Raw genomic sequence first — 27131 nt, 5'->3', positions numbered from 1 at the left:
GCTTCTCTAGGCTGTACCTTGATGCTTCAGTCTCTAACTCTCACCCTCTCGGCCTTGGCCCCCGGCACTTGGGTTTCTTTCTATTTCCTCTTCGGGAGATAGGGTTGCCTTAGTGAGAAATCAATTCTGGGGGTTTGTCTTCCTGCCAAGGAGCCAAGACCAGAGCCGGCCCATCCTTTCCCCTTGATGCCCCACTTGGTCAGCAGAGGGCGCTAGCGCTATGGTGGCTCTGGGAGAGGTAGGGAACAGTGGGTTCTGGGATGTACCAGAGAGAGGAGTCTGAGACCGTCCTGGTTAGAATTTGGCATTATGGTGTCCAGCATTTGGGGCAGAATTAACCTGTTGTCCCTCTGACACAGGAAAAAGTCTCCCGGCTGGAGGCAGAGTTAGATGAGGAGAGGAGCACCGTGGAGCTGCTGACGGACCGGATGAATCGCGGCCGGGACCAGGTAGCCCCTTCCTTTCTTCTCATCTGTGCCTACCCCTGATGGCAGAACCTCTTGGCTCTTTCAAAAACAACCCTCCTTCCCATCTTTCATATCTGGAGAGTTCTGGCGTGCCTGGCTGTACTGCAGAGTCTTGTCTGCTTTGGAAGGGTTGGCAGGTTTCCTTGGGTGGAAAGAGGCCAGGAATTTGAGTGGAGGGAGGAATCCTGGTGGCCTGGGCTGCTGACCTGACTCTAGGCTGCTTCCATTCAGAAATGATGCTAGTTCTTGATGAGACTGAGAAGGCCCTGTTTAAATTCTGTAGCTCCTCCCATTTGAAAAGGCTGTGATTTCTTAGTTGCCTGGGGAATTTGAGGAGTTCAGGGAGTAAGTACCCTTCAGTTACTCTGCCCCACTGATTCATCATTAGTCCTCCCCAAGTCTGGATCCTCTCCCCCATCCACACTAGGTGGACCAGCTGAGGACAGAGCTCATGCAGGAGAGGTCTGCTCGGCAGGACCTGGAGTGTGACAAAATCTCCTTGGAGAGACAGGTGAGGGGCAGGGGCAGGGAGTCTTGGGAATAGACCCCAGGAGGCAGGTGGGATGACCGTGGAAGTGATCGGAGGTGGAGTGCTAATCCAGGAGTCTTCCTTTCCCTCTCAGAACAAGGACTTGAAGAGCCGGTTGGCCAGCTCAGAAGGCTTCCAAAAGCCCAGCGCCAGCCTTTCTCAGCTCGAGTCCCTGAATCGGGAGTTGCAGGAGCGGCTCCAGGCTGAAGAGAGGTGACAAGGAGCCCATCCTCCCTTTCTCCCTCTGGGCTTTTCTCCTCTGGGGCTGCCTCTATCTTCTGTCTCAGACATGGTCAGCCTGGCTTCATCTTTCTGGAGACCTCTTTTCTTGATAGGGAGAAGAGACAGTTGGAGAAATTCCACAATGTGAATGACCTCTATCTCCCTGGTTCTTTAGATCTACCCCAGATCCTCCCCAATCTCATGATGGAGCTTGTGTCTGAGTCCTGGGGTCCTTGGAGGCAGTAGGGGGCCAAGTAGGGGTTCCTTAAGAAATGGCAACAGCCACAGACATCCTCCTACCCACCTTTTTAGGGAGAAGACAGTTCTGCAGTCCACCAACCGAAAATTGGAGCGGAGAGTTAAAGAGCTGTCCATCCAGATTGATGATGAGCGGCAACACGTCAATGACCAGAAAGACCAGGTAAGGATGGCAGCTGGAGCCAAGCAACCACATGATAAGTATATACTTACCAAGGGAGGCCTCATCTCATACGTCTTCTAAGCTTTGGCTTTCTGGAGTTCATGTTGTGGCCCAGTGGTAGCAAACCCTGCTAGTGTCCGTGAGGATGTGGGTTCGATCCCTGGCCGTGCTCAGTGGGTTAAGGATCCGGTATTGCCATGAATGGTGATGAAGGTTGCAGATGTGGCTCAGATCCCACATTACTGTGGCTGTGACTGTGGCCGGCAGCTGCAGCTCAGATTTGACCCCTAGCCTGGGAATCTCCATATGCTGCAGGTGCAACCCTAAAAAGCAAAAAACAAAAAACAAAAAACAAAACCCCAAAAAACAAGATCAACTTAGACTTTCATTCTATAAGGACAGAGAGACTACAGTGAAAGGACAGTAAGCACATGTATCCAGTGCTTATGATGTGCTAGGTTCTCTTTTTAAGTGATGTACTAACTCATTTAATCCCTAAGACAATCCTGTGAGGTTAGGGAACTTGCCCATAGTCAGAACATTTTTCTGGGGGCAGTTATCCCTTGTCAAGGTTCCTGCAGGGGAGGATCCCTGGCCGTGGTAGCAGCTGCTGCTTTTCTAATGTGGGGACTTGGTATCCTGCCTAGCTAAGCCTGAGGGTGAAGGCTTTGAAGCGGCAGGTGGATGAAGCAGAAGAGGAAATTGAGCGTCTGGATGGCCTGAGGAAGAAGGCCCAGCGTGAGCTGGAGGAACAACATGAGGTCAATGAACAGCTCCAGGCCCGGATCAAAGCCCTGGAGAAGGACTCCTGGTATGGGCTGCTCTTCTGACCCCTGCTCCATCAGGCTAACAGAGCAAGGAGGGCGTGGGCTGGATAGGGAGGAGGGGTTCTGAGAGGGGACTTTGCAGTCATTCATTCCTGGCCGAAAGCCAGTGTAATTATCTTTTAGTATCTCAGCTCCCATCCTGTACCCCATCTCCCCTAATCTCTGCTTGGTGGGGGAAATCTTGTGAGTAGCTTTAGACCTTAGAGGAATTGGGAATTTCCTTAGCATGTAAATGGCAGCTGTTTAAATCTTTCTGCCTCTTCCCCTGACCAGTATTCCTCTCTTGACTCAGGCGCAAAGCGTCTCGCTCAGCTGCTGAGTCAACTCTCCAGCACGAAGGGCTGAGCTCAGATGAGGAATTTGACAGCGTCTACGATCCTTCCTCCATCGCATCACTGCTTACAGAGAGCAACCTGCAGACCAGTTCTTGTTAGCTCATGGTCCACAAGGCCCAGAAACCACACTTGAGGCCTGTCCTGGCCAGTCCAGCTCTGCTCTGCTCTGCCCTGCCCAGCCTCAGATCCCCGTTGCTGTGGGAGACCCAATTATTCAGACCTATGACAGGGAGGGGTCTGGGTGATGGTGATAAAAAGGCATCAGTGTTGAGCTGGTGGATGGGCTTTCCCTTTCCTCTGGAGGAGTGGGCGTTTTAGCCAGCTGAATCCTCTCCTCAAGTGCTGACTCCCCCCACCCCGACTCCCTCACAGCAGCAGCTCGGTCAGCATATAGGCTGATTGAGCAGGAGAGGAAGGGATCGAAATTGCCATGTGTATAAAGCTTTATTTCTTTAACCCTACACCCCAGGCTCAGGGAAATACCCTATATGATTCTGCTCCCTTGACTCCTGTAACTCATTTTCCTCCCATTCTGGAGCAGGGTAAGGAGGACATAATGGGTAACGGACATGCTGGCGTGGCTCTACCCACTTCTCAGATGCTCTTCTTTGCACAGTCATGGGGCCCACGTGGTAGTCCCCACCTGTCTCCAGTCCTATATTTTTTGTCTTCCCCAGGCCAAGATCCAAGGGACCCTTTCTCCTCCCCTTCCCGTCTTTACCATTTCCTCCTTTCTTTTCAGTGCCTTAGCCGGGGTGAGGAGATAAGGATGCCCTTCTTGCCTTTTATACCTGCACATTCATACCTCTCCAAGAACCCCTCCTGCTGCCCCAGTGACCGATGGACAGAGCTACCAGCTTCTCTACTTAGGAACCCCTGCGAGAGGGACTTTGGTAGGGCCATGATAAGGTGGTGAGGCCTGGTTCTGCTCAGGGTTTCCATCCTTCCTCTTCTCCCTCTCTGACTGGATGTGCTTGTAAGATGGTCACACCTGGGAACCCTAACAACTGTCTACACAAGTTCGAAAAGCAAAGGTTTTGGTCTCTGTGGCCTTGTGATCAGATGTGCCCAACCTCACTAGGGAACTGAGGGACCCTCAATATCTCAGGAGCTTGGTCCTCATACAGAGGGGCTAGAGGCTGACTCTTGGTAGAAATGGAAAGAGGCAATGGAGGATTTATTCCTCCTTTGGGATTTGGGGAGAGCCAAGTTCTGGTGGGGAGGAGGTAAGGGAGATGATTCATCTCTCTTATTTCCTAAGCAGGCTCTGTACAGAGCCTTGAGGAGGGAGAAGTCTGTTTTCACCAATAACTTGTGATTTTGTGATTAAAAAAAAAGTTCCTCTATTCTGCAAATCATATATTATCTCCCAGTTCAATCCAATCCAGCATTGAATTTATTTTAAATTAAACATAAAATTATATATCTATTCTGAAATTTTTGACTTGTCTTCTCATTCTCCCCCATCTTAACTTTATGAAGAAACCATTTTATTGTTCAATTTAGAGACCGAAGCTGGGGTTTTCTTAACTTCACTTTTTAGAGGTCCTTTACAACAGATCAGATGGAACCTAGGGAGCCTTAGGTTCCCTAGGTTTCCTTTATTTCCTTAAGAAATAAATGGAGTATTGGTAACAGCTCCCTTCTCTCCTGAACAACATTCTGGGAAGAACAAGGCCAGTAAATGCCTTCGAGGGTTAGACTGGAACTGGTTTTTTTTTTTTTTATTCCTTGGGAACATAGGGATAGCCCCAGCATTCACCTCTTAGACACAAAGATAGCCATCCATTCCTACCTGGCATTCCTCTTGTGTTGCCTTGAACAGGGAGCTAGCTGATCAGCAGAGCCTTCTGTCAGATTCAGGCTTTCTGCCCACTCTGGAGTGGGTCAGGCCTCCTCCTGTCATGTCCATATGGACCATAGCCTGGTGGAGAAGCCATATGCTAAGAGCAGCTGGACTGGAAGAGGCTCCAAGATCTTTCTTGATCATCCTCTCTTCTAGGTCCTTAAGATGCTAACCTGGGCCAAGGGAGCAAATGTCATTGGAGAAGTTAAGGTTCATCCCTTCTCAAGAATACAAATTCCTTTTAAGGCAATGTGTCCCGCCTCTCCCATCCATATAAGGGCAGCTTTGATATAATAGCTTCTGCAAAACAAGCCCCACCCAGAGCCAAGCTGGCTTTGACTTTGGCCTGGGCTTTCTGCCAAGGAAGGGCACCTGCCAGACTGGCTTAGGCCAGTCTGAGTGAGCTGGCCCTGGCAGCCTGTATGGCGGAGGAAAGGTTTCTCAGTTCTACAAAGCCTACAGGCTGGCCTAAATATAGGGAGAGGAGAATGTATGGAAGGTTTTTTTCCAATTTTGCATCCTCTAGGGGCTGGCAGGGTGAACCTCTCTTACCAACACTGGCCTTAGAGTTGAAATGAGAGGGCAAGACTAACGTTTGAGGTACAATCATATAACACTGGACAAAACTTCAGTTAAGTAGATAGTAGCTCCCAAGCCCCACCTTTAGGTAAATCGGAGCGAGCGCAGACGGGCGTGGCCTGAAGCCTCTAGGCTACGCCCACTTCACAATTTTGCTCAGTCATTGGCGAACCGCGTCCTGGGGGCGTGTCCTATTGCCAGCCTCCGCCCCTGACGCACCTATACAAGGGGGGGGCGGTTCGGCGCGCGCTCGCCTAGTAGGAGCCAGACTGCAAGGCGGAGGGCTGTGTGTGTGTTCCGTGACCCTCTCGGGAAGATGATGAACGGGACGCGTAGCTGGTGTACACTGGTGGACGTGCACCCGGAAGCGCAGACCTCGGTAAGAAAAAGCGACCACGTCGCCTCCCTCGCTCGGTACTCTTGGTTTCTAATTCCGCCCCAACCGTGCCCCGCGCGGAGTTCGCTGACATCACCTGGTGCCGTGCGGTCAGCCCCTCACGGCGCTTCTCTTTTTGTACCGCCTCGCGGCGGGCAGTGGGAATCCCGGGGAGTCTCGGGCTGAAGACTCTTTTAAGGCTTGAGGACTCTGGGCGTCCCTGCCCTTTAGGAGGACACTGCGGCTACGGCCAGGGGCGCGGTGCAGGTCTCCAGTGCGCGCTGTTCAGGCGTCCTGTGGGCTCCTAGGTTGAGTCGTAGAAGAATGAGCTCTGGGGACGGGATTCCTGCGCTCTTTTGAACTTTGGTTCCCAACAAGGGGAACGAGGCTTTTTGTGGGTCCTGGTGACCTCAGAGACCCTTCAAAGAACTTAATGGTGATCAGTAGCAAGACAAAGGGAAGAGAGTGAAACCCTAGGGCTTCAACTCGAGAACGGGTACGGTAGAACTCCAAGTACGCTGAGAATGGCCGGGGACTCTTACCTTTAGTTAGGAGGGATTGGGCTGTCTGCTTGGGGTCGGGTTGGGGGTGGGGGGGGTCACCTATTTGCTCGGATTTCTCCTCTTTCCCCCGTGCCGTTTTCCTGCCCCCTCCTCCCAAATGGCCAGCCAATAGCTTCCTGGGACATTTTGTTGGTTTTGCTTACGTCTCCAACCTCCAAGCCCCGGACTAGTGGATGGAGGGGATGCCAGAATCTGGGCTGAGAAGAGAAGGGAAGTGATCTACGCAAGAGCTTCTGGACCGAGTGAGGGTGGGGGAGAGAGAGGAGTGCTAACCCGACGGCTCCACTGCTAAGAGATCTGCCCTGCTCCCCTCACTCCCTAGGCTCCCAGTCCCTCTTCTCTTCCCCCCACCATAGTGTACTATGCTCTTTCCTCTCTGGAGACAAAGGAGGGTAACTTGGGGCTAAGTGTTTCTAGGCTCTTCTGGGGAACTTAACCCAGAATGGGTGTGTGCTATTTTATCAATTTCCAGGCTATTGTGGAGGAGAGTGAAATGGGAGTCAAGGTGATGGGGGGCTTGTATCCCTTCCTTTTCCCCTCTCCGCTCTGATTCTGATTCTCTTCCCTCTTTCTGTCTCAGCTTGCCCTTGAGGTAGAGCTAACCCAACTGCACCTGGATTATGGCTCTTCGAAGAATATTTGTAGAATAGTTGCTTATTTCAAGTTTAAGGCATAGATGATCACTTAATTCTGTTCACAGTCCCCTCTCCATTTCTGCCCAGGCTGTGTTTCTGCCACCTTTCAATACAGGTCTTGCTACCTCCCAACTCCAGTACCCCTATCCCTCATTTTCTGTAGCTTGCTGCTCCCCCAGCTATGAGACGCAGAAGTGATGGAAAAAATCCATCCTTTATTGTGTCATCCCCAAATCCTACTCTGTGCTCTTGCTCACTCTTTTGGAAAGACTGAGGCAAGGAACAAGGTATGAGGGAAATAAAGGAGAGAGGTGTTTGGGCTTCTCTTTGCTTGCTGTAGAAAGATTTCCAGGAAATTCTTAAGTCTAAGGCATTGGCAATGTTGAGAATGAATTGACATCTTATTTTATCCCTCGATGTTTTGCTGCTTGTCTGCTGGGGCAGAAAGAGTGGATTGAAAAATAGCAAGGAATTCACAGTCTCAAGCCATAGCTAATCAGAAACCTCTGGCACAGGGGGAGACAGAAATTCCCTTTTATTCCTTTTTCCTAGACTGGACTTGAGAGTTATTTGACTTGAAAGGTAGGAATGAAATAACTATTGCCTGGGTCTGGTGTTGGAGACATTCCTGAGCTCTTAAGGAAGGGGAGGAGACGGTAAACAATCAATCAGTCAGGAGACAGGCTTTGTCCTGGATTCCTCTCCTCTGAGCCATGCTGCAGATAGAATTTATGGTTGTGGACAGTCGCCAGAAACCTCTCGTATATATTCATTCTCAGTGCATGTGCAAAGTGAGTGAGTGCATAAATAAATGAGCAGATGTTTCTTCTGGTGTCAGCAGTGTAGATGGTGTAAGTAGCTGGTGTGTCCTAGTGAGTGTCAGGACCCTGGAACTGTGGTAGTATTTCTCCACCAGCCAGGCCACGTGCCTCAGTGCACCCTGCATGGATATAGAAATATCACACTACTGCATTCTCTGGGTTGCTTTTATTGTTGGAGGCAGATGCAGCAGGTACAATGAGCCAGTGTTTTTCAAACTGCTGACCAGAATCACATAATCATTGAGATCAACTTAGTGGGTCAGAACCAGCATTAAAAAAGAAATAGATGTGCTCAGAGGAAGAGGCCTGAAGAAATGGCTCCTCTGTTTATAACACGTTCAACAGGAATCTGGGTTCATTGTCACAAGAGGCACAGAACTGTGTCCTTCCTATGAATAAATAACCTAAACGTGTCCTCCTGCCACCCCCTCCCCCCTGGGGTGAGGGGGCTACTGGGCAGAACCAGTAGGACAGGGCTCAATCATGGCAGAAAAGCTACAGTATTTAGTGGAAGAGTTTGCTACCTAGAGCTTGTCCAATCCATGCATGGGTGGGTCTTGAGTGGTCTTATAGACGTAAAGGCTTTGAACTTCTTTTTTCAAGGAAAAAAGAAAGTAGATCCCAACTATATGCCATTCTGGAAAAAGTAAAACCATGGAGACATTAAAAAGATCAGTGGTGGAGTTCCCGTTGTGGCTTAGTGGTTAACGAATCCGACTAGGAACCATGAGGTTGCGGGTTCGATCCCTGGCCTTGCTCAGTGGGTTAAGGATCTGGCATTGCTGTGAGCTGTGGTGTAGGTCACAGATGCAGCTCGGATCCCTCATTGCTATGGCTCTGGCGAAGGCCAGTGGCTGCAGCTCTGATTGGACCCCTAGCCTGGGAACCTCCATATGCTGCAGGAGCGGCCCTAGAAAAGGCAAAAGACAAAAAAAAAAAAAAAAAAAAAAAAAAAAAGACCAGTGGTTGCCAGGAGTTTGTGGGGAGAGAGGAGATAAATACACAAACACTTTTTAGGGCTATGAAAATACTTTGATATCATAACTATGGGTATATGTCATTATATTTTTGTCCAAACCCATAGAAAATGCAACATCATTCACTTCATTAGAGTGAAGGTGGTCTGTGGACTTTGGGCGATTACAATATATCAAAGTACGTTCATCCTTGGTTAAAAAGTACCATTCTGGGACTTCCCTTGTGGTGCAGTGGGTTAAGGATCTGGCATTTTCCCTGCAGCTGCCCGGGTCACTGCTGTGATGTAGGTTCGATCCCTGGCCCAGGAACTGCTACATGCCTCAGATGCCGCCAAGAAAAAAAAAAGTTCCATTCTGGTGAATGATATTGATAATGGCTAGGCATGTATGTGGGGAGAGGGGTATATTGGGAATTTCTGTACCTTTTGGTGTAAACCTCAAACTGCTCTTTAAAAAAAAAGTCTTAAATAATTAACACTGTTGGAATGGGAGTTCCTGTTGTGGTGCAGTGGAAACAAATCTGACTAGGAATCCTGAGGTTGCTGGTTTGATCCCTGGACTCACTCAGTGGGTTAAGGATCTGGCATTTCCATGAGCTGTGGTGTAGGTCAAAGATTCTGCTCGGATGCCATGTTGCTGTTGCTGTGATGTAGGCTGACAGCTGTAGCTCTGATTCCACCCCTAGCCTGGGAACCTCATATGCCACTGGAGCGGCCCGAAAAAGCAAACAAACAAACAAACATTCTCAAAATGTTAGGGTAGACATTTTTGGCAAAACTTTTGTTTTAGTTATATGTATGTATACATATTATATATTTGTGGGTGTGTTTATTCGATTGTGATGTAAAATGTATTTTTTTAGGTCAAAAAAGTTTACAAGCCACTGTAGTAAGTTATACTGGCAAATAAAAGCACAATTAACCTCTAACTCATTTTTATTAGACATTCCCATTAAGTTCCATTATTATAAGCAACAGAGAGTGACTCCAACTAACTTAGGCAGAAGAGGAATTTAAGGAATTTAATTATGGGCAGCTCACAGAATTTAAGGGAAAGCTTAAAAAGTCTGAACCAGAGGGGTCCTGGGGCCCCCGTAAGTGGAAGGAACTAACTAATGGAGGGTTCCCACTTCTGGGCGAACCAGTTCCAGCTGTTTTAGGTCTTTTTGTCATTCTGCTTGAGACTCCAGGGAGAGGGTGTCACTGGCCCCTTACCCACCTTGGCCAGGGCAGGTTGGGATTCCTTGATTGCTAGGCCCACCAGACTACCCAGTGAAGGAGGGGGATTCTCCAAAGCAAAATCCAAGTGCTATCATTAGTGGGGGAGGATGGAAACTGTGTGGCAAAAGCAACAGATGTCACTACATTTGACTTTGCTTTGAATCTCTGTTTTTCTTTTCTTTTTGGCTATGCCTGTGGCATGCGGAAGTTCCTGGGTCAGGGATCAAACCCATGCCACAGCAATAACAATGCTGAATCCTTTAACCACTAGGCCACCAGGGAGCTCCTTAAATCTTTTTTTTTTTTTAATCGAAGAAGTGTATGTGCATGATTTTAAAAATCCCTGATAATATCAAAAGACTTTAAAGGAAAATAGTAAGCAGTTACTTATCCAAGGCCTGCCCAATGGAAGTTACCTTCAACTCTTTTAGCTCTTTGTAGCATTTACTGTCATGTTTCTAAATGGCATGTTTATGCTTTATTGGTTTTAGACATCACTGACTTCCTGTTGTAGGAATTATAGGAAGTTTTATACCCCCACCCTGTATATGCTCCTTTTTCCTTCTCCCATCTTCCCAACGAGATTATATTACAATTTTTGGCTACACTGTGATTTCCGTTAGTAGCATTGTGGTTAAGATCCTGGTTCTGGGAGTTCCTGTCGTGGCTCAGTGGTTAACGAACCCAACTAGTATCCACGAGGACTCGGGTTTGATCCCTGGCCCCGCTCAGTGGGTCAAGGATCTGGCGTTGCTGTGAGCTGTGCTGTAGGTTGCAGATGTGATTCAGATCCCACGCTGCTGTGGATGTGGTCTAGGCTGGTGGCTACAGCTCCATTTCAACCCCTAGTTTGGGAACCTCTATATGCCGTGGGTGCAGCCCTAAAAAAAAGACAGACAAAAAAAAAAAAAAGATCCTGGTTCTGGGAATCTGACCCAGTGGCCTATGGTCAGGGTTTTAGTGTTTGCTTTGCCCAAAGATCATGTTGGTAAATTACTTTATCTCTTCAGTCTCAGTTTCCTCATGTGTAAAATAGGGGTATTAACTGCACCTGTCTCATAAAGTTCTTGTGAGGAATGCATGTGAAATATGAAGCACAGTGCCTGGCACATGGTAAATACTCGATGGAGTTGTTATTTTCTGTTTGTTACTGACTGGCTAGACTGTTTTAGCTTCCCCTGGTCAAGGGATGGAGAAACTGGGAACTCTCTGTTCTGGTCTATTATGTTGCTGTTTGTCTTACCTGTTCCTCTCCTCTCATATTGAGGACGAGAGGGGACCTATAAGTAGACTCAGGGTGAAGATCTGAGTAACATTTGCACCTACTAGCTCAGCCAGAACTGTGTTAAAGTGATAGTCAGGGATCATATTTTAGCATCCCCTTCTGGGCTCCTTTCTTCCTCCTCCTTTTTCTGATCTCATGGTCAAGGCAGCTAGTGTTCCATGAAGATCTGGGCTCTGATAAGATATTCTATCAGCATTTCCCTTCCTTAGAATATTTGCATCTTCTTCCCCTCCCCTACTTCCCCACAACCTACTTTTTTTTTTTTTTTTTTTTTGGCTGCTCTTGTGGCTCATGGAAGTTCCCAGGTCAGGGACTAAATCTCAGCTGCAGCTGAGACGTACGCCACAGCTGTGGCAATGCTGGATCCTTAACCTCGTGCGTCACAGCAGGAACTCCCTGTTTGTTTTTTCATCTTGATCAGTCAGAAAGATTCTCTCAATGCTTGAGTGGATTTGGATTTTACACCAGCTGCAGTCTGAACCTTTGTCTTTACCCTGGAATAGGTGTCATTCCTTTAGGACCCCAGAAGCTGAATTAGTTTTAATGCGAGGCCAGGGATTGAACCTGCGTCCTTATGGATGCTAGTCGGTTTTGTTACTGCTGAGCCACAACAAGAATGCCCTCATTTTCTTTTTATAACAGCTCTTTTTGAGATATAATTTACATATGGTACATAGCACCCATTTAAAGTATAACAATTCAGTGGTTTTTAGTATAGTCGCAGAGTTGGATTCATCAACACAACTGATTTTAGAACATTTTCATCACTCCGTAAAGAAATCCTGACCCATTAGCAATCACTCCCCATTTTCTTCCAACACCTGACCAAAGCTACCAGTCTACTTTCTTTATGATCTGCCTATTCTAGATATTTTATCTAAATGTAATCATATAATATGTGATCCTTTGTGACTGGTTTCCTTCAATAAGTATACTTTTAAGGTTGATTCATATTGTAACATGAATCAGTCTTTCATGCCTTTTATGGCCAAATAATATTCAATTGTATGGCTATATTATGACATATGTTCATGAATAAATGTTGTTGGACTTGGTTGTTTCTACGTTTTGTCTATTGTGAATAATGCTGCTGTGAACCTTTGTTTCTACACCACAGGATTTTTGTTTTTTGGGTTTTTTCTGCTTTTTAGGGCTGCACCCACAGCATATGGAAGTTCCCAGGCTAGGAGTTGAATCAGAGCTGCAGCTGCCAGCCTATACCACAGTCACAACAATGCCAGATCCTCAACCCACTGAGCAAGGCCAGGGATCGAACCCAAGTCCTCATGGATGTTAGTCGGGTTCGTTACTGCTGAGCCACAGTGGGACTCCCAAAATTTGTTTCTAAGTTTCAAAAAACTTTGATCTTTATTGGAAAGAAATACCTAGGATTGGAATTGCTGGGTCGGAATGTTTACATTTTAAAAGAAATTTCGTCTGGAGTCATTGATGCGTACCCCAAAAGAATGAATGGATTCTAAACCGGTGGAAGCCCTGGCTTTGTGACACATGGGTGGGGAAGAAACTCCTGGGCAGAGGAACCGCTCAAGTTTGGTGACTGCCTTTTCCTTCCACTGGTGAGACCTGCTGCAAGCTCAGCCCATAAATTCCTCCCCATGCCGTTCCACCTCCCCAAATCATTGGAAGTTCTTCCTTTCAGGAGCACTCCAGCTGATGTCCCCAGGCCTGCCAGGAATTTGGGGAATCCTGGGCTCCGCTGGAGGATCTGGGAGAGGAGGCTTACCCAGTCAGCAGGCATTTGGCACTAGTGTTTGCTCATATTTCTCCCAGGTGGGAGTGGTGGGGTGGTGTGTGTGCCCAGATGGTTTCGGTTCCACACACATATGCTCAGAGCAGGCGGGACGAGCTTCCTCACCTGCTGGTAATTATGGTATGTGCCTCTTTGGGTCACCATGCAGTCTTATGAAACCTTTGTCTCCTAGGGGTGGGGAGGTTGAGTTGAGGGAACAAGTATGTGCCAGGAAGGCTGTCGGCCCAGATTGAAGCCTTGCCAGCACGGGCCGGAAGAGGACAAGAAAATAGGGTGGGATGGGGATGGGGACAAGGAAGGACGGAAAAGGACATGGTCTTCCAGGGTCTGCGGCACAAACGCAAAAAAATCCAAGATGTAAAATAATCAGAGACTCGAGAGGGGGAGGGGCGCTCAGAACCGCCCCCTCATTCCAGGCTGGCTGGGAACTAGGTGGGTTTCTTGGGCTGAGCAAAAGCGTGTCTCCCTCAGAGTTGAGAGTTTAGGAGCCCACCTCCCTCTCTGGACACACTCTCACTGCCAGGCCCTGGTGTTTTCCCTCCAGGGAAGGAGAACGGCTGCCCCACTTCGGGTGCCACCCTACCTCCTTTTTCTCATCTCACCTCTCAATCACCCTGGGTCAGCCCTCTGCATCGAGCTCGTCCAGCCCATGCCTCTGGGCAGGCAGCCAGACGAAAAGGAGACACCTGTTTTGTTGACTAATCGGTGGGGAGGAGCGGGAATGATTCTTGGTGCCATACCCAACAAAGGACCTTCTCTGGCCTAGAAAACCCTGCAGAAAGTGGGGGATCAAGGGCTGAGCGGGCTAGGAATCTCAGCCAAGCGAGGGTCAGCCCCCAACCACTGCACCTGGCTTCTTTGACTTTATTGAGGCTTTTGTCGTCCTGGCCTGTTGGGAACCATTGTTTCAGGGGGATGGTTATTCCCATTTCTCAGAAGGGGAAAGTTGAGGTGGCCACTGCTGCAGCAGTGTGAGAGACCATGTACGTTCCAGGTGGGAGAGGGAGCAGAACTGAAGGACAGGTGATGAAGGAGTGAATTATAGGGTGAGGATAAACTAAGGATGTTGGTTTTAGCGGGGGTGGGGTGGGGCAAACTCCACTTCCCTTACTTCCTTCTAGAAAGGCCCTTGACCCTTATCTGCTGTCTAGTCCTCGTGGTCCCGCCAGAGCAAGCTGGGGAGTGGGACCTGGGGAAACATTTTCCCATAGGTCTCTCCCCATTCACAGGAGCCTGTGGTGTGAGAACCTCTGGGGCCTCCCTGTTTATCTTCCTATCGCTTCTCAGCGTCTTGATCTCTAGGCCCTCAGCTATGTGTTTACCCCCTCCCTGCGCTGAGGAGTGAGTCACAGCTGAGATTTGTTTGAACCGAGTGGAGAGGCTGCCTATAATTTGAAGGTGGCTGGGCTTCTCCCCAAGAGTGTTTATGAGGTTAGAAGCTGCTCCCCTTGCGATTAGCTCTTTTCCTTTGTTCCCAGAGAAGATGGTTCTCCCTCCTAGCTCGCCTTTCCGTAAGTCCCCGGTGGGGACCCCCCTGCTAGACATTTGGGGCTGTTCCTACAGCTTCCTGGAGCCTGCTCACAGCCCCGAGGTCCTTCGGTGGCACCAAGTAGAGATGGGCTGGGTTTCCCTCCTCGGCTGTGGGTTGGGGGTGGGGGGTGAGGTCTTCTGTGGCCTTAGAGAGTGAATCCTCTGGTTTTGGAGGATGAGGTGACAGAGAGGATTTATTCACAGTTATTAGACAGTTTGTCTCACCCATCTTCCTTCCTTGCAGTCTTTCTAGACTTCCTTGGGAAAGTTAATGCTGCTTCACCTTTGTGAAGTGATTTAAGGTTTGCAAAGCACTCTCACACTGTTCCTACACATTTTTTACCTACCCTACCTAAACTGTATTATTAGGTATTATCTTCCCCATTTTGCAGATGGAAAACTGCCCAGCGAGATAAAGTGATTTGCTCAAGAATCAGTAGGTCTCATTCAGACTCAGACCCCACCTCTGACTAAAAAAACTTAGTGCTTTTTCTTTCCTTCTATTTATTTATATATTTTATTGTAGGAATATCACACAAATACATCTTTGTTGCAAAAGTTTATATGGGCTGAAAAGTCCCTTTACTTCCCTGCCCTTCTCTAGCCTTTTGTGTATGAATTCAGGGCTTTTCCGTGTGCCTTCTTGCAAGAAATGCCAGCGGGGCATAGTGGTTAGGAGCACGGACTCTGGAGCCACAGGCCTACGTTTGAATTGTGGCTCTGCTCCTGACTAGTTATATGACTTTGGGCAAGATGCTTAACTTCTGTGCCTCAGTTTTCTTATCTATGAAATGGGGATTTGTATTTACCATATAGTTGTGTCATTGAGATTAAATAAGTTAATGCATATAAAGCAGTTAGAATAGGGCCCAGTAGGGCTCAGCAGGTGGTAACTGCTTTACTTAGGAGTTGGCAGTTACCTAATACTATGAACATATATATAGATGCACTTAAATAAACAAGAAGTCATATTTTATGAATTAATTTGTGACTTACTTTTTTCTACTTAATATATCTTGGAATCTCTTCCTGTTAATTTGTAGAGGTTTATTTATCAGCAGTGTAGTATTTCTTTAAAAATATTTTTTTACTTTACTTATTTTAAAATTTTAAGGTGTTCCCATTGTGGTGCAGTGGAAATGAATCCAGCTAGTATCCATGAGGTTGCGGGTTCAATCCCTGGCCTTGTTCAGAAGGTCAGGGATCCTGTGTGGCTGTGGCATAGGCTGGCAGCTGTAACTCTGATTCGACTGCTAGCCTAGGAAATTCCGTGTGCTGCAGGGATGGCCCTAAAAACAAACAAAAAAAAAAATTAAAATAATTTTTATTGTTCTCTTTTTGGGGGGCCGCCCCTGGGGCATATGGAAGTCCTGGGACCAGGAATCGAATCTGAGCCAGAACTGTGACCTATACCATACCTGTAGCAAAGCCAGTTCCTTGACCCACTGTGCCACATCAGAAACTCCTTATTTTTTATTTAAAAAAAAATTTTTTTTTTGTCTTTTTAGGGCTGTATATAGAAGTTCCCAGGCTCGGGTCCAGTCGGAGCTTTAGCTGCTGGTCCACACCATGGCCACAGCAATGAGGGATCCGAACCATGTCTGTGACCTACACCACAGCTCATGGCAACACCATATCCTTAACCCACTGAGCAAGGCCAGGGATTGACCCCACGTCCTCATGGATACTAGTCAGGTTCATTACCGCTAAGCCACGACAGGAACCCCTATTTAAAAAAAATTTTTTTATTGAAGTATCGTTGATTTGCAATGTCGTGTTAATTTCTGCTGTACAGCAAAATGATTTAGGGAGTTCCTGTTGTGACGAAGCGGAAATTGAATCCGACTAGTATCCATGAGGATGTAGGTTCCATCCCTGGCCTTGCTCAGTGGGTTAGGATATGGCATTGCTGTGAGCTGTGGTGTAGGTCGCAGATGCTACTCAGATATCTGTTGCTATGGCTGTGGTGTAGGCTGGCAGCTAGCTCCCATTCCACCCTAGCCTGGGAACCTCTGTATGCCACTGGTGCAGCCCTAAAAAGCAAAAAAAAAAAAAAAAGATTTGGTTATATACTTAGACACATATCCACTCTCCTGTATAGATTATCACAGATTACTGAGTACATTTCCCTGTGCTATATAGCAGGTCCCTGTTGACCATCCATTCCATATATTACAGTGTACATATGCCATCTCTAGCTCCCGGTCCTTCCCCGTCTCTCCCCTTTCCCCTTTGGTAACCATATGTTTGTTTTCAAAGCCTGTGAGTCTGTTTCCATTTTGTAAATAAGTTCATTTTATTACCTTTTTTTTAGATTCCAAATATAAGTGACATAATATTTGTCTTTCTCTCTCTTTTTTTTTTTTTTTTTTGTCTTTTTTTTTTGCCATTTCTTGGGCCGCTTCCCGCAGCATCTGGAGGTTCCCAGGCTAGGGGGCAAATCAGAGCTGTAGCCGCCGGCCTACGCCAGAGCCACAGCAACGTGGGATCCGAACTGCTTCTGCAACCTACACCACAGCTCACGGCAATGCCAGATCCTTAACCCACTGAGCAAGGCCAGGGATTGAACCCACAACCTCATAGTTCCTAGTTGGATTTGTTAACCACTGAGCCGTGGCGGGAACTCCTATTTGTCTTTCTCTGACCTCACTTTGTGTGATAATCTCTTGATGCATCCATGTTGCTCCAGATGGCATTATTTCATTCTTTTTTATGGCTAAGTAATATTCCATTGTGTATATGTACCACATTTTCATTATCCAGTCCCCTGTCAATGGACATTTAGGTTGCTTCTATGTCTTGGCTATTGTAAACAATGCTGCAATGAACCTTGGGGTGCACATATCTTTTTGAATTATAGTTTTCTTCAGATAGATGCCCAGGAGTGGAATTGTTGGATCATATGGAGTATAGATTTCATATACAGATGTTACCATACTTAATGCACTCATTGACTTGAAAGTATTTATGCTATTCCCAGGTTTTTAACTACTGTAAATAGTATTGCAGTCAACATTTTTATGCACATATCTTTGGGCAAATGCGCATGGATTTTCACAGAGCATATCCATAAAAGTAAAATTATTGGGTCAAAGGATTTATAAAGTATGCAAACTCTTTATATTGCCAAATTAATTTTTAAAAATACTTTTATAAACTTACACTCTCTCCAATGATATGACATGTGAGATTCGTCTTTCTCCCTGCATCCTTACCAACCCTAGATGTTATCAATATCTGTAAAATTTGCCATTTACTTGGTCTAAAAACGATATTTCTGCAGGAAAGAAACACAATCGCTTTATTGAAAAGCAAGAAAGGAGACTTGTATATATGGGAAGTTTTAAAGCATAGCAATAAAATGGGCACCTATGTACTGAACAACCAGCTTAAGAAACAGATTACCAATACTTTTCAAGCCTGCTGGGGTCCCTTCTAGATTATAACTCCTCTGCTTCCTCCACAGAATTTATTTTCATTGTCTTGAATTCTGTGTTTATTTTCTTGCCTTTTATTTTACTTTTACTACACACCCAGGTAATATATTGCTTAGCTTGGCAATACAGTTTTGAACCTTATATACATGGTATCACCTGTGTTTCACCTGTGTTCTACTTTTTTTTTTTTTTTTTTTTTAAGGGCCGCAGGTGTGGCACATGGAAGTTCCTGGGCTAGGGGTCGAATCAGAGCAGCAGCCGCTGGCCTACACCTCAGCCACAGCAACTTGGGATCCAGGGTGTGTCTGCAACCTACGCTGTAGCTTGAGGCAACGCTGGATCCTTAACTCCTTGAGTGAGGCCAGGGATCTAACCCACATCCTTGTGGATACTAGTCGGGTTCATAACATGCTGAGCCACAACGGAAACTCCATACTCTTACTTTTTTGCATGGCATGAATTTTGAGATTCCTTCATGTCGATGCATGTAGCTCTAATTCATTTGTTTTCACAGCTGAATTGTAGTTCATTGTGCTAATATGCTGGAGTTTATCCATCCCTTTTCTTGCACACCATTTGGATTGTTTCCCCTGTGGATTGTTGCAGTATTTTGCCATTGCAAGCAGTGCTGCTGTGAGCATACTTTTACATGTCTTATCTTATACTTCTTAAACCTAAGTTTATTGAAATTCCCCCCCAAGTGATACCTCATTTTTTGTTGTTGTTGTTGTTGTTTTTGTCTTTTTGCCTTTTTTAGGGCCGCTCCCACTGCATATGGGGGTTCCCAGCCTAGGGGTCGAATCAGAGCTGTAGCCACCGACCTACGCCAGAGCCACAGCAACGCGGATCTGAGCTGCGTCTGCAACCTACACCACAGCTCACGGCAACGCCGGATCTTTAACCCAATGAGCAAGGCCAGGGATCGAACCTGCAACTTCATGGTTCCTAGTCAGATTCGTTAACCACTGTGCCACGACGGGAACTCCAATACCTCATTGTTTTAATTTGCATTTTTCTGATTACTGGTAAAGTCGAGCATCTTTCGTATATCTATTAGCCATTTATATTTCTTGTTGGAGTTGCCTTTTTTAGTCTTAGCTCATGGTTTTCTTGTTTTTCCCTTTTTCGTGCCTGCTTTTTTCCGTATTCCATACCACTTCTCTCAAATAAAGAGTCCTATCTTCTGGAAAGAAAGGAAATTGGGGAAAATCCCAGACCGCATTACCTGGAGTTTGCATAATATACATTCTTTGATGTGCTTACTCTAAACAAGGCACTGTGCTAAATAAGCCATCCAGGTCTTTGAGGAGCTTATGATTTTATTGGGGAGATGAATGAATGCATAGGTATTTACGAAGGCTATGGCCAGTGTAATAGTGTAGGATACGTAGGATGCAGTGGGTGCAGAGGCAGGCTCTAACTGGGGAGTGCTGGGATAGGACCCTTAGAGCTGAGCCTTCAAGGCTGAGCAAGAATTCTCCACGGCGGCAAGGAGGAGGCTACCTCTGCAGAAGAAAACAGCATATGCATCTATGGGGAGGTGGTTGTGAGTATTGCACTTGGAGACCCGTTGACAGATATAGAGATTTGGATTTGGATGCCTTCCTCAAATTGGATCAGGAAAGCGTGGGGTAGTGAGTGTAGGATGCACATGGGTCGCTGGTAGGAGTCAAGACATTATGTGATATAGACAGTGATAGGTCTGATCATGAGGGGACTTTAATACTATGATAAGGAGTTTTACTTACTTATTTACTTTAGACTTTAAGAAGAAAAGCTTTATTAGGGCAAAGAGGGTTATTAGTTTTCCATTGGTATCTGTTTAGAGTTTAAAATTTTTCCTTATTAAGAAATGCATATATTTATGTAAAGCAATAATACACGTACATAAAAGTACATATATCATAAATATACAGTCAAGTAATATTCACAAACAGGACATGCTCCTCTAACCATCACCTAGATCAGGGAGCATCATTACCAGTATCACAGAATCCCTCTCCTCCCCTTCTAGCCATCACCTATCCTCCACCCCTCAAGGGTAACAATTCCTGACTTCTAAAGCATGTATTAGTTTTGCTTGTTTTTATACTTTTTGTGTAGGTGGGACCAGATAGTATACTTTTCTGTCTGAATTGTGTGGGTTTTGTTTGTTCGTTTGGCCTCGCCAGTGGCCTGTGAAAGTTCCTGGGCCAGGGATTGAACCCCAAGCCACAGCAGCAACCCAAGCTGTCGTAGTGACAACATGAGATCCTTAACCCACTGTGCTCAAGGGAATTCCTCTGTCTGAATTCTTTTGCTTAACATTTCTGTGAAGTTTATCGATGTTGCATGTACAGTGGTTCATTCTTTTTCGTTGTTGTGCAATGTTCTGTTGTATGACTGTATCACAATTAATTTACCCATTCTACTCAATGAACATTTGGGTAATTTCAAGTTTTTGGCTACTATGAAAAACGTTACTATGGGGAATTCCTGTCATGACTCAGCAGTAATGAACCCAACTAATTCCATGAAGATTAGGGTTTGATCCCTGGCCTCACTTGGTGGGTTAAGGATCTGGCATTGCCGTTAGCTGTGGTATAGGCCAAAGATGTAACTCAGATCCTTTGTTGCTGTGGCTGGCATTGCCGTTAGCTGTGGTATAGGCCAAAGATGTAACTCAGATCCTTTGTTGCTATGGCTGGCAACTGGATCTTGGATTCGACCCCTAGCCTGCGAACTTCCCTATGCCACATGTTCGGCCCTAAAAAGCAAAAAAAAAAAAAAAAAAGGCAAAAAAAAAAAATTTTGCTATGAACATTCTAGTATATGTTATTTATTTAAAAATTTTTAAATATATTTTTTATTTTTACAGCCGCACCTGTGGCACATGGAAGTTTCAGGCCACAGCCACAGCAACACCAGATTTCAGCTACATCTGTGACCTACACTGCAGCTTATGGCAACTCTGGATCCTTAATCCACTGAGCAGGGCCTCAATCAAACCTGCATCCTCACCAACACTATGTTGGGTTCTTAACCCACTGAGCCACAGCAGGAACTTCTGGTATATGTTTTTTTAATGGGGAAAAGTATGTATGCATTTCTATTGAGTAGATAACCAGGGGTGGAATTGTTATGTTATAGGGTATGCATGTTTTTATCTTTGGTTGATGCTTCCAAAATGATTCTGGTAATGAACAAACCACCAACAGTGTATGAGAGTTCTGATTGTTCCACAGCCCCCAACACTTGGTATTTTTTGTTTTTTTTTTTTTAGTCATTCTCATGAGTATTTTGTGGTATAGCCTTGTGGTTTTAGTTTCTAGTTCTTTGATGATGATGACTAATGAGGTGGAACCCTTTTCATGTGTTTATTGGCCATTTGGAAATCCTTTTAGGTATCTATTGAGGTCTTTTGCCTATTTTTCTGTTGCGTGCCACTCTTTCTCCCTCTTATGTTTCCTCTTTCCTCTTTCTTTCTTTAAATGTACTTTTTTTTTTTTTTTTTTTTTTTTTTTTGCTTTTTAGGGCCGCACCTATAGCATATGGAGGTTCCCAGGCGAAGGGTCAAATCAGCTTCAGCTGCCGCCCTACACCACAACCAGAGCAATGCAGAATTCAAGCCTCGTCTGTGACCAATACCACAGCTCACGCTGGATCCTTAACCCACTGAGCAAGGCCAGGGATGGAACTCACAATCTCATGGTTCCTAGTCGGATTTGTTAACCCTGTGCCACAACGGGAACTCCTAAATGTACTTTTTATTTTGAAATACTTTTAGATTTACAGAAAAGTTACAAAGATGATACAGAGAATTCTCATATAGTCTTCACCCAATTTCCCCCAATGTTAGCATCTTATATAAGCATGGTACTTTTTTTGGTTTTGTCTTTGCTTTTTAGGACCACACCTTCGGCATATGGAGGTTCCCAGGCTAGGGGTCAAATTAGAGCTGCAGCTGCCGGCCTATACCATAGCCACATCTTCGACCTACACCACAGCTCATGGCAGTGCTGGATCCTTAACCCACTGAGCGAGGTGAGGGATCAAACCCACATCCTCGTGGCTACTAGTCGGGTTTGTTAACCACTGAGCAACAGCGGGAACTCCAAGAATTTAATACTACTGTATCATTTGGATTTCACCAGTTTTTCTACTAATGTCGTTTTTCTGATTCAGGATTCAGTCCGGCACACCACTTTCTTTTTAGTCTTTTTGTTTTGTAGACTTTTTTTTTTTTGTCTTTTTGCCTTTTCTAGGGCCGCACCTGCGGCATATGGAGATTCCCAGGCTAGGGGTTTAACCGGAGCTGTAGTCGCTGGCCTACACCAGGGCCACAGCAACGTGGGATCCAAGCCGTGTCTGCAACCTACACCACAGCTCATGGCAACACCGGATCCTTAACCCACTGAGCAAGGCCAGGGATTTGAACCCACAACCTCATGGTTCCTAGTCGGATTCGTTAACCACTGAGCCACGGCATTCTTGATGTCTTCTGAATATTCTTTGTCAGAGAGTCATGGAGTGAATATCTTCTGATCTGTGGGTTGTCATTCTCTCTCTCAGTGGTGTCTTTGATGATCAAAAGTTTGAAGTTTTAATATAGTCCAATTTATCGATTTTTTATGGGGAGAATTTTTTTGTGCCATGTTTAAGAAAAATTTTGCCTTTGCCAAGGTCATAAAGATGTTCTCCTTTAAAACCTTTATGGTTTTGCTTTTCACATTTACATCTGCAATCCACCTGGAATTAATGTTTATATATAGTGTGAAGTAGGAGTTCACAGGCCTCTTTTTCCATGACAAGGTATATTTACTTTAACTTATAAGCATATAGAACATGTCTGTGTGTATTAGTCAATGTGATCTCCCTTAAATGTTGTATTTTTCATCTTACCAACTAATAAAACTAAGGCTGAGGGAGAACAAGATTAGTATATACAACAAATGAAAGCTGGAGCCAGTGTTTGAGCTAAGATCTAACTGTTCCAAATGCTATTCTTTTTTCACAAAGAAGAGAGAAAGTCAAGTCGGGCCTGAGGGGTATTGGACCAAGCAATAAGTCTGATGGTAATCTAGGTACTGTTGTGTATCATCATTCTATCAAAAAAAAAATAATATATATATATGAGTTTTGCTTTTTAGGGCTACAGCTGCAGCACATGAAAGTTTTCAGGCCAGGGGTTGAATCAGAGCTGCAGCTGCTAGCCTACGCCACAACCACAGCAATGCCAGATCTGAGCCACATCTGTGAGCTACACCGCAGTTCATGGCAATGCTGGATCCTTAACCCACTGAGTGAGGCCATGGATCGAACCCACATCCTCATGGATACTAGGTTTGTTCCACAACGGGAACTCCAAAATGTATTTTCTAAAATAAAAAAATATATATAAGAAATAGGAGTTCCCATTGTGGCGCAGCAGAAACAAATATGACTGGGAACCAAGAGGTTTCAGGTTCGATCCCTAGCCTTGCTCAGTGGGTTAAGGATCTGGTGTTGCCGTGAGCTGTGGAGTAGTACGCAGATGCGGCTCGGATCTGGCATTGCTGTGGCTCTGGTGGCTCAGCTGTTGCTCCGATTAGACCCCTATCCTGGGAACCTCCATATGTTGTGGGTGCGGCCCTCAAAAGACAAAAAAAAAGTTGACAGTAACCTAACCTACACTGGGATGAAGGGATTTAGGTTAAATAAACTAGTCTGATCTTTTCATGGAGTACCAGGGGCCATTAAAAGCCAATTTTGAAGAATGTTTAATGTGATGGAAATTAATGATGAAATATTAAAGGGAAAAAAGTAAGTATATAACTATGTAGTAGTATGCCTTTCAAAAATGTGCATAGAAAAATTATAAGGATTATGCTAACATTTTGATAGTGGCTATTTTATTTTTTATTATTTTTTTTATTTTTTGATTTTTAGGGCTGCACTTGGGGCATGTGGAAGTTCCCAAGCTAGGGGTCCAATTGGAGATGTAGCTGCTGGCCTACACCATAGCCACAGCAAAAGAAGATCTGAGCTGCGTCTACCACCTACACCACAGCTTCTGGCAATGCCAGATCCCTAACCCACTGAGCAAGGCCAGGGATCAAACCCACGTCCTCATGGATACTAGTCAGGTTTGTTACCACTGAGCCACAGTGGGAACTCTGATAGTGGCTATTTATTTTCTTCATTATATATTCTTTAATTTTTGTCTCCAGAAGTATTTATTACTTTTTGAAAAAGGCAGTTGTAGATTTGCATGCAGTTATAGGAAATAATAGAAATCTCTGTACTCTCAGCATTCCTCAATGGTAACATCTGGCAAAACCATAGCACACTGTCGCAACCGGGATAGTGACACTGACATAGGCAAGATACAGAATATTTCCATCACCACAAAGATACTTATTTTTAGAGCCATACTTTTTTGCCCTTTTAGAGCCATACTTTCTTCCTTCCTGCCCCCATTTTCTTCTTAACTCCTGGCAACCCCTAATCTATTCTCTGTTTCTATAATTTTGTCATTTCAAGAATGTTATATAAATGGACTCATATAGCATGTAACCTTTTGTAATTGACTTCTTTCATTTAACATAATTCTTTGGAAATTGATATGCATGCATCAATAATTTTTTTCCTTTTTATTGCTGAATAGTAAGTATTCCATGATATGGCCATACCACAATTTGTTTAAACATTCAGCTATTGAGGGCATCTGTGTTCTTTCTAGTTTTGGGGTATTACAAATAAAGCTGCTCTGAACATGAGTATATGCTTTTTATGTGAATGTGAGTTTTCTTTTCTTTGGGTTAAATGCCCAGGATTTCTGTTGCTGGTTCATATAGTAGTTGTATGTTTAGTTTTTGAAGAAACTGCAACCTGCTTTTTAGAGTGGCTGTGTCACTTTATATTTCCACTAGCGTTGTGTGAGTGATCCAATTTTCCTGAATTCTTGACAGCATTTGGTGTTGTAGTTTTTGTTTTAGCCATTCTGATAGGTGTGTGGTGGTCTCTCACTGTATCTTAGTGCATTTCTCTAATAATTAATAATGTTGAACATCTTTTTATATGCTTATTTACCACTTATATATCTTATTAAGTGACATATCTTTCCATGCCTTTACCCACATTCTAACATTCTAACAAAATGTTAGGGGGAGAGTTCCTATTGTGATGCAGTAGAAACAAATCCTACTAATATCCATGAAGATGAAGGTTCAATCCCTGGCCTTGTTCAGTGGGTCAGAGATCCCGTGGTTGCTGTGAGCTGTGGTATAGGTCACAGACACGGCTCGGATCTCACATTGCTGTGCCTGTGGCATAGGTTGATTCAACCCCTAGCCTGGGAACTTCCATATGCTGTGGGTGTGGCCCTAAAAAGCAAAAAAAAAAAAAAAAAAAAAAGTTGAGGAATAAAATCTCTGTATTCATGGAAGATATTGGATGTCGTTTTTCTCCTTTTTAAAACTGTTTTTGTCTGGTTTTGGTGCCACAGTGGTGCCACAGTAAGAGTAGCTTCATAAAATGAATTGATAAGTGTTCCCTCTTCTTTTATTTTCTGAATGAGATTATGTAGAAATAGAATTGGTGGAGTTCCCATCGTGGCGCAGTGGTTAACGAATCCGACTAGGAACCATGAGGTTGCAGATCCGATCCCTGGCCTTGCTCAGTGGGTTAAGGATCCAGCATTGCCGTGAGCTATAGAGTAGGTCGCAGACATGGCTCGGACCCCTAGCCTGGGAACCTCCATATGCTGTGGGTGCGGCCCAAGAAATGGCAAAAAGACAAAAAGACAAAGAAAAGAAAAAAAAGAAAGAAATAGAATTGGTGCTAATTTTCAAAATATTTGATGGAATTCTTCAGTGGAGCCATCTGGGCCTAGATATTTCTTCTTAGAGAGTTTTTAAATTAGAACTTTAATTTCTTTAATAGTAATAAGGCTATTAATATTACCTATGTCATATTAGATGAACTCTGACAGTTTGTATTTTTTGAACAATTTGGTTCATTTTGTCTGTATTGTCAAATTTATGTTCTAGATAACTCAGACTTGCAGAACAGACTTGTGGTTGTCAGGGGGTGGGGGTGAGGCAGGGAAGGATCGGAAGTTTGGGATTAGCAGATGCAACCTGTTATGTGCAGGATGGATAAACAACAAGGTCCCACTGTATTGCACTGGGACCTATATTCAATATCCTGTGTGTGATAAACTCTAATGGAAAAGAATATTAAAAAGTACATATATATATATATGAATCACTTTGCTGTCCAGCAGAAATTAACACAATGTCGTAAATCAACTATACTTTTTTTTTTTTTTTTTGCTCACGACCTACACCACAGCTCATGGCAATGCCGGACCCTTAACCCACTGAGCAAGGCCAAGGATCAAACCCGCAACGTCATGGTTCCTAGTCAGATTCGTTAACCACTGAGCCATGATGGGAACTCCACCTTACACTTTTAATACCTATAGGATCTGTAGAAATATCTTGTTTCATTCCCAATATTGGTATTTATGTCTCCTATTCTTTGTCAGTCTTGCTATTAATTAGTTCCATTGATCTTTTCAAAGAACCAGCTCTTTGTTTCATTGGTTTTTCTCTGTTAAAGTTTATGTATTTATGCTCTTATCTTTATTAATCCCTTCTTCCTGCTTGCTTTGTGTTTAGTTCTTTTTCTAAATTCTTGTAGTGGGAGTATTCTATAAATGTTCATTATATCTTGCTGGTTAATAATGTTGTTAAGTTCTTTTATGTACTTACTGATTTTTTTAAATTATTGATTTGAGACTTTCTTTTTCTTTAATGTATGCATTTAGTGCTATGAACTTCCCTCTCAGAACTACTCTAGCTATGTCTTACAAACAAAGTTTGACATTTTGTTTTCTTTCTTTCTTTTTTTTTGTCTTTTTGCTTTTTTTAGGGCTGTACCTACAGCATATGGAGGTTCTCAGGCTAGGGGTTTAATTGGAGCTGTAGCTGATGGCCTATGCCAGAACCACAGCAACGCGGGATCTGAGCCATGTCTGCGACCTACTCCACAGCTCACAGCAAACTGGATCCTTAACCCACTGAGCAAGGGCAGGGATCGAACCCGCAACCTCATGGTTCCTAGTCGGATTCATTAACCACTGAGCCATGATGAGAACTCCTGTTTTCTCATTTTTATTCAGTTTAGTGACTAAAAAATTTCCCTAAGAGTGCCCTTTTGACCCAAGGATTATTTAGAGGTATGTTGTTTAGTTTCCTAGTGTTTGTAAGTATTCCTCTTATCCTTCCGTTATTTATTTCTTGTTTGATTCCATTGTGGTCAGATAA

General features: G+C 44.7%; 2 protein-coding genes and 1 non-coding gene across 15 annotated transcripts in view; all 3 read left to right on the top strand.

Annotated features, from left to right (window-relative positions):
* CGN (cingulin) overlaps window positions 1-4238 on the top strand; it is a 37194-nt gene extending 32956 nt beyond the window's left edge. For all 12 annotated transcript variants that reach the window (XM_085022970.1, XM_013997148.3, XM_085022962.1 and 9 more), the window contains 6 exons: window positions 360-449; window positions 895-978; window positions 1091-1209; window positions 1531-1639; window positions 2287-2450; window positions 2759-4238. In XM_085022970.1, coding sequence (XP_084879096.1) covers window positions 360-449; window positions 895-978; window positions 1091-1209; window positions 1531-1639; window positions 2287-2450; window positions 2759-2900 — 708 coding nt within the window. In that variant the 3' untranslated portion in view covers window positions 2901-4238. The remainder of the gene's footprint in view (window positions 1-359; window positions 450-894; window positions 979-1090; window positions 1210-1530; window positions 1640-2286; window positions 2451-2758) is intronic.
* Window positions 4239-5476: 1238 nt separating this feature from the next.
* The window catches only part of TUFT1 (tuftelin 1), a 54753-nt gene continuing 33098 nt past the window's right edge, over window positions 5477-27131 (top strand). For both annotated transcript variants that reach the window (NM_001435347.2, NM_001435343.2), the window contains exon 1: window positions 5477-5605. In NM_001435347.2, coding sequence (NP_001422276.2) covers window positions 5546-5605 — 60 coding nt within the window. In that variant the 5' untranslated portion in view covers window positions 5477-5545. The remainder of the gene's footprint in view (window positions 5606-27131) is intronic.
* On the top strand, window positions 7905-8033 carry LOC146404083 (small nucleolar RNA SNORA11). The gene has a single exon (XR_014845009.1). It is a non-coding gene; the product is annotated as a small nucleolar RNA SNORA11 (small nucleolar RNA).

This window comes from Sus scrofa, chromosome 4, assembly GCF_054392235.1.
Source record: "Sus scrofa isolate SSC_HxYL_T2T_F1_AM1 chromosome 4, Sscrofa_HxYL_maternal_Yorkshire_Landrace_v2.0, whole genome shotgun sequence".
Classification (NCBI taxonomy): domain Eukaryota; kingdom Metazoa; phylum Chordata; class Mammalia; order Artiodactyla; family Suidae; genus Sus; species Sus scrofa.
The sequence above is the reverse complement of the archived record's forward strand: the minus strand, read 5'-3'. Positions and strand labels throughout refer to the sequence as shown.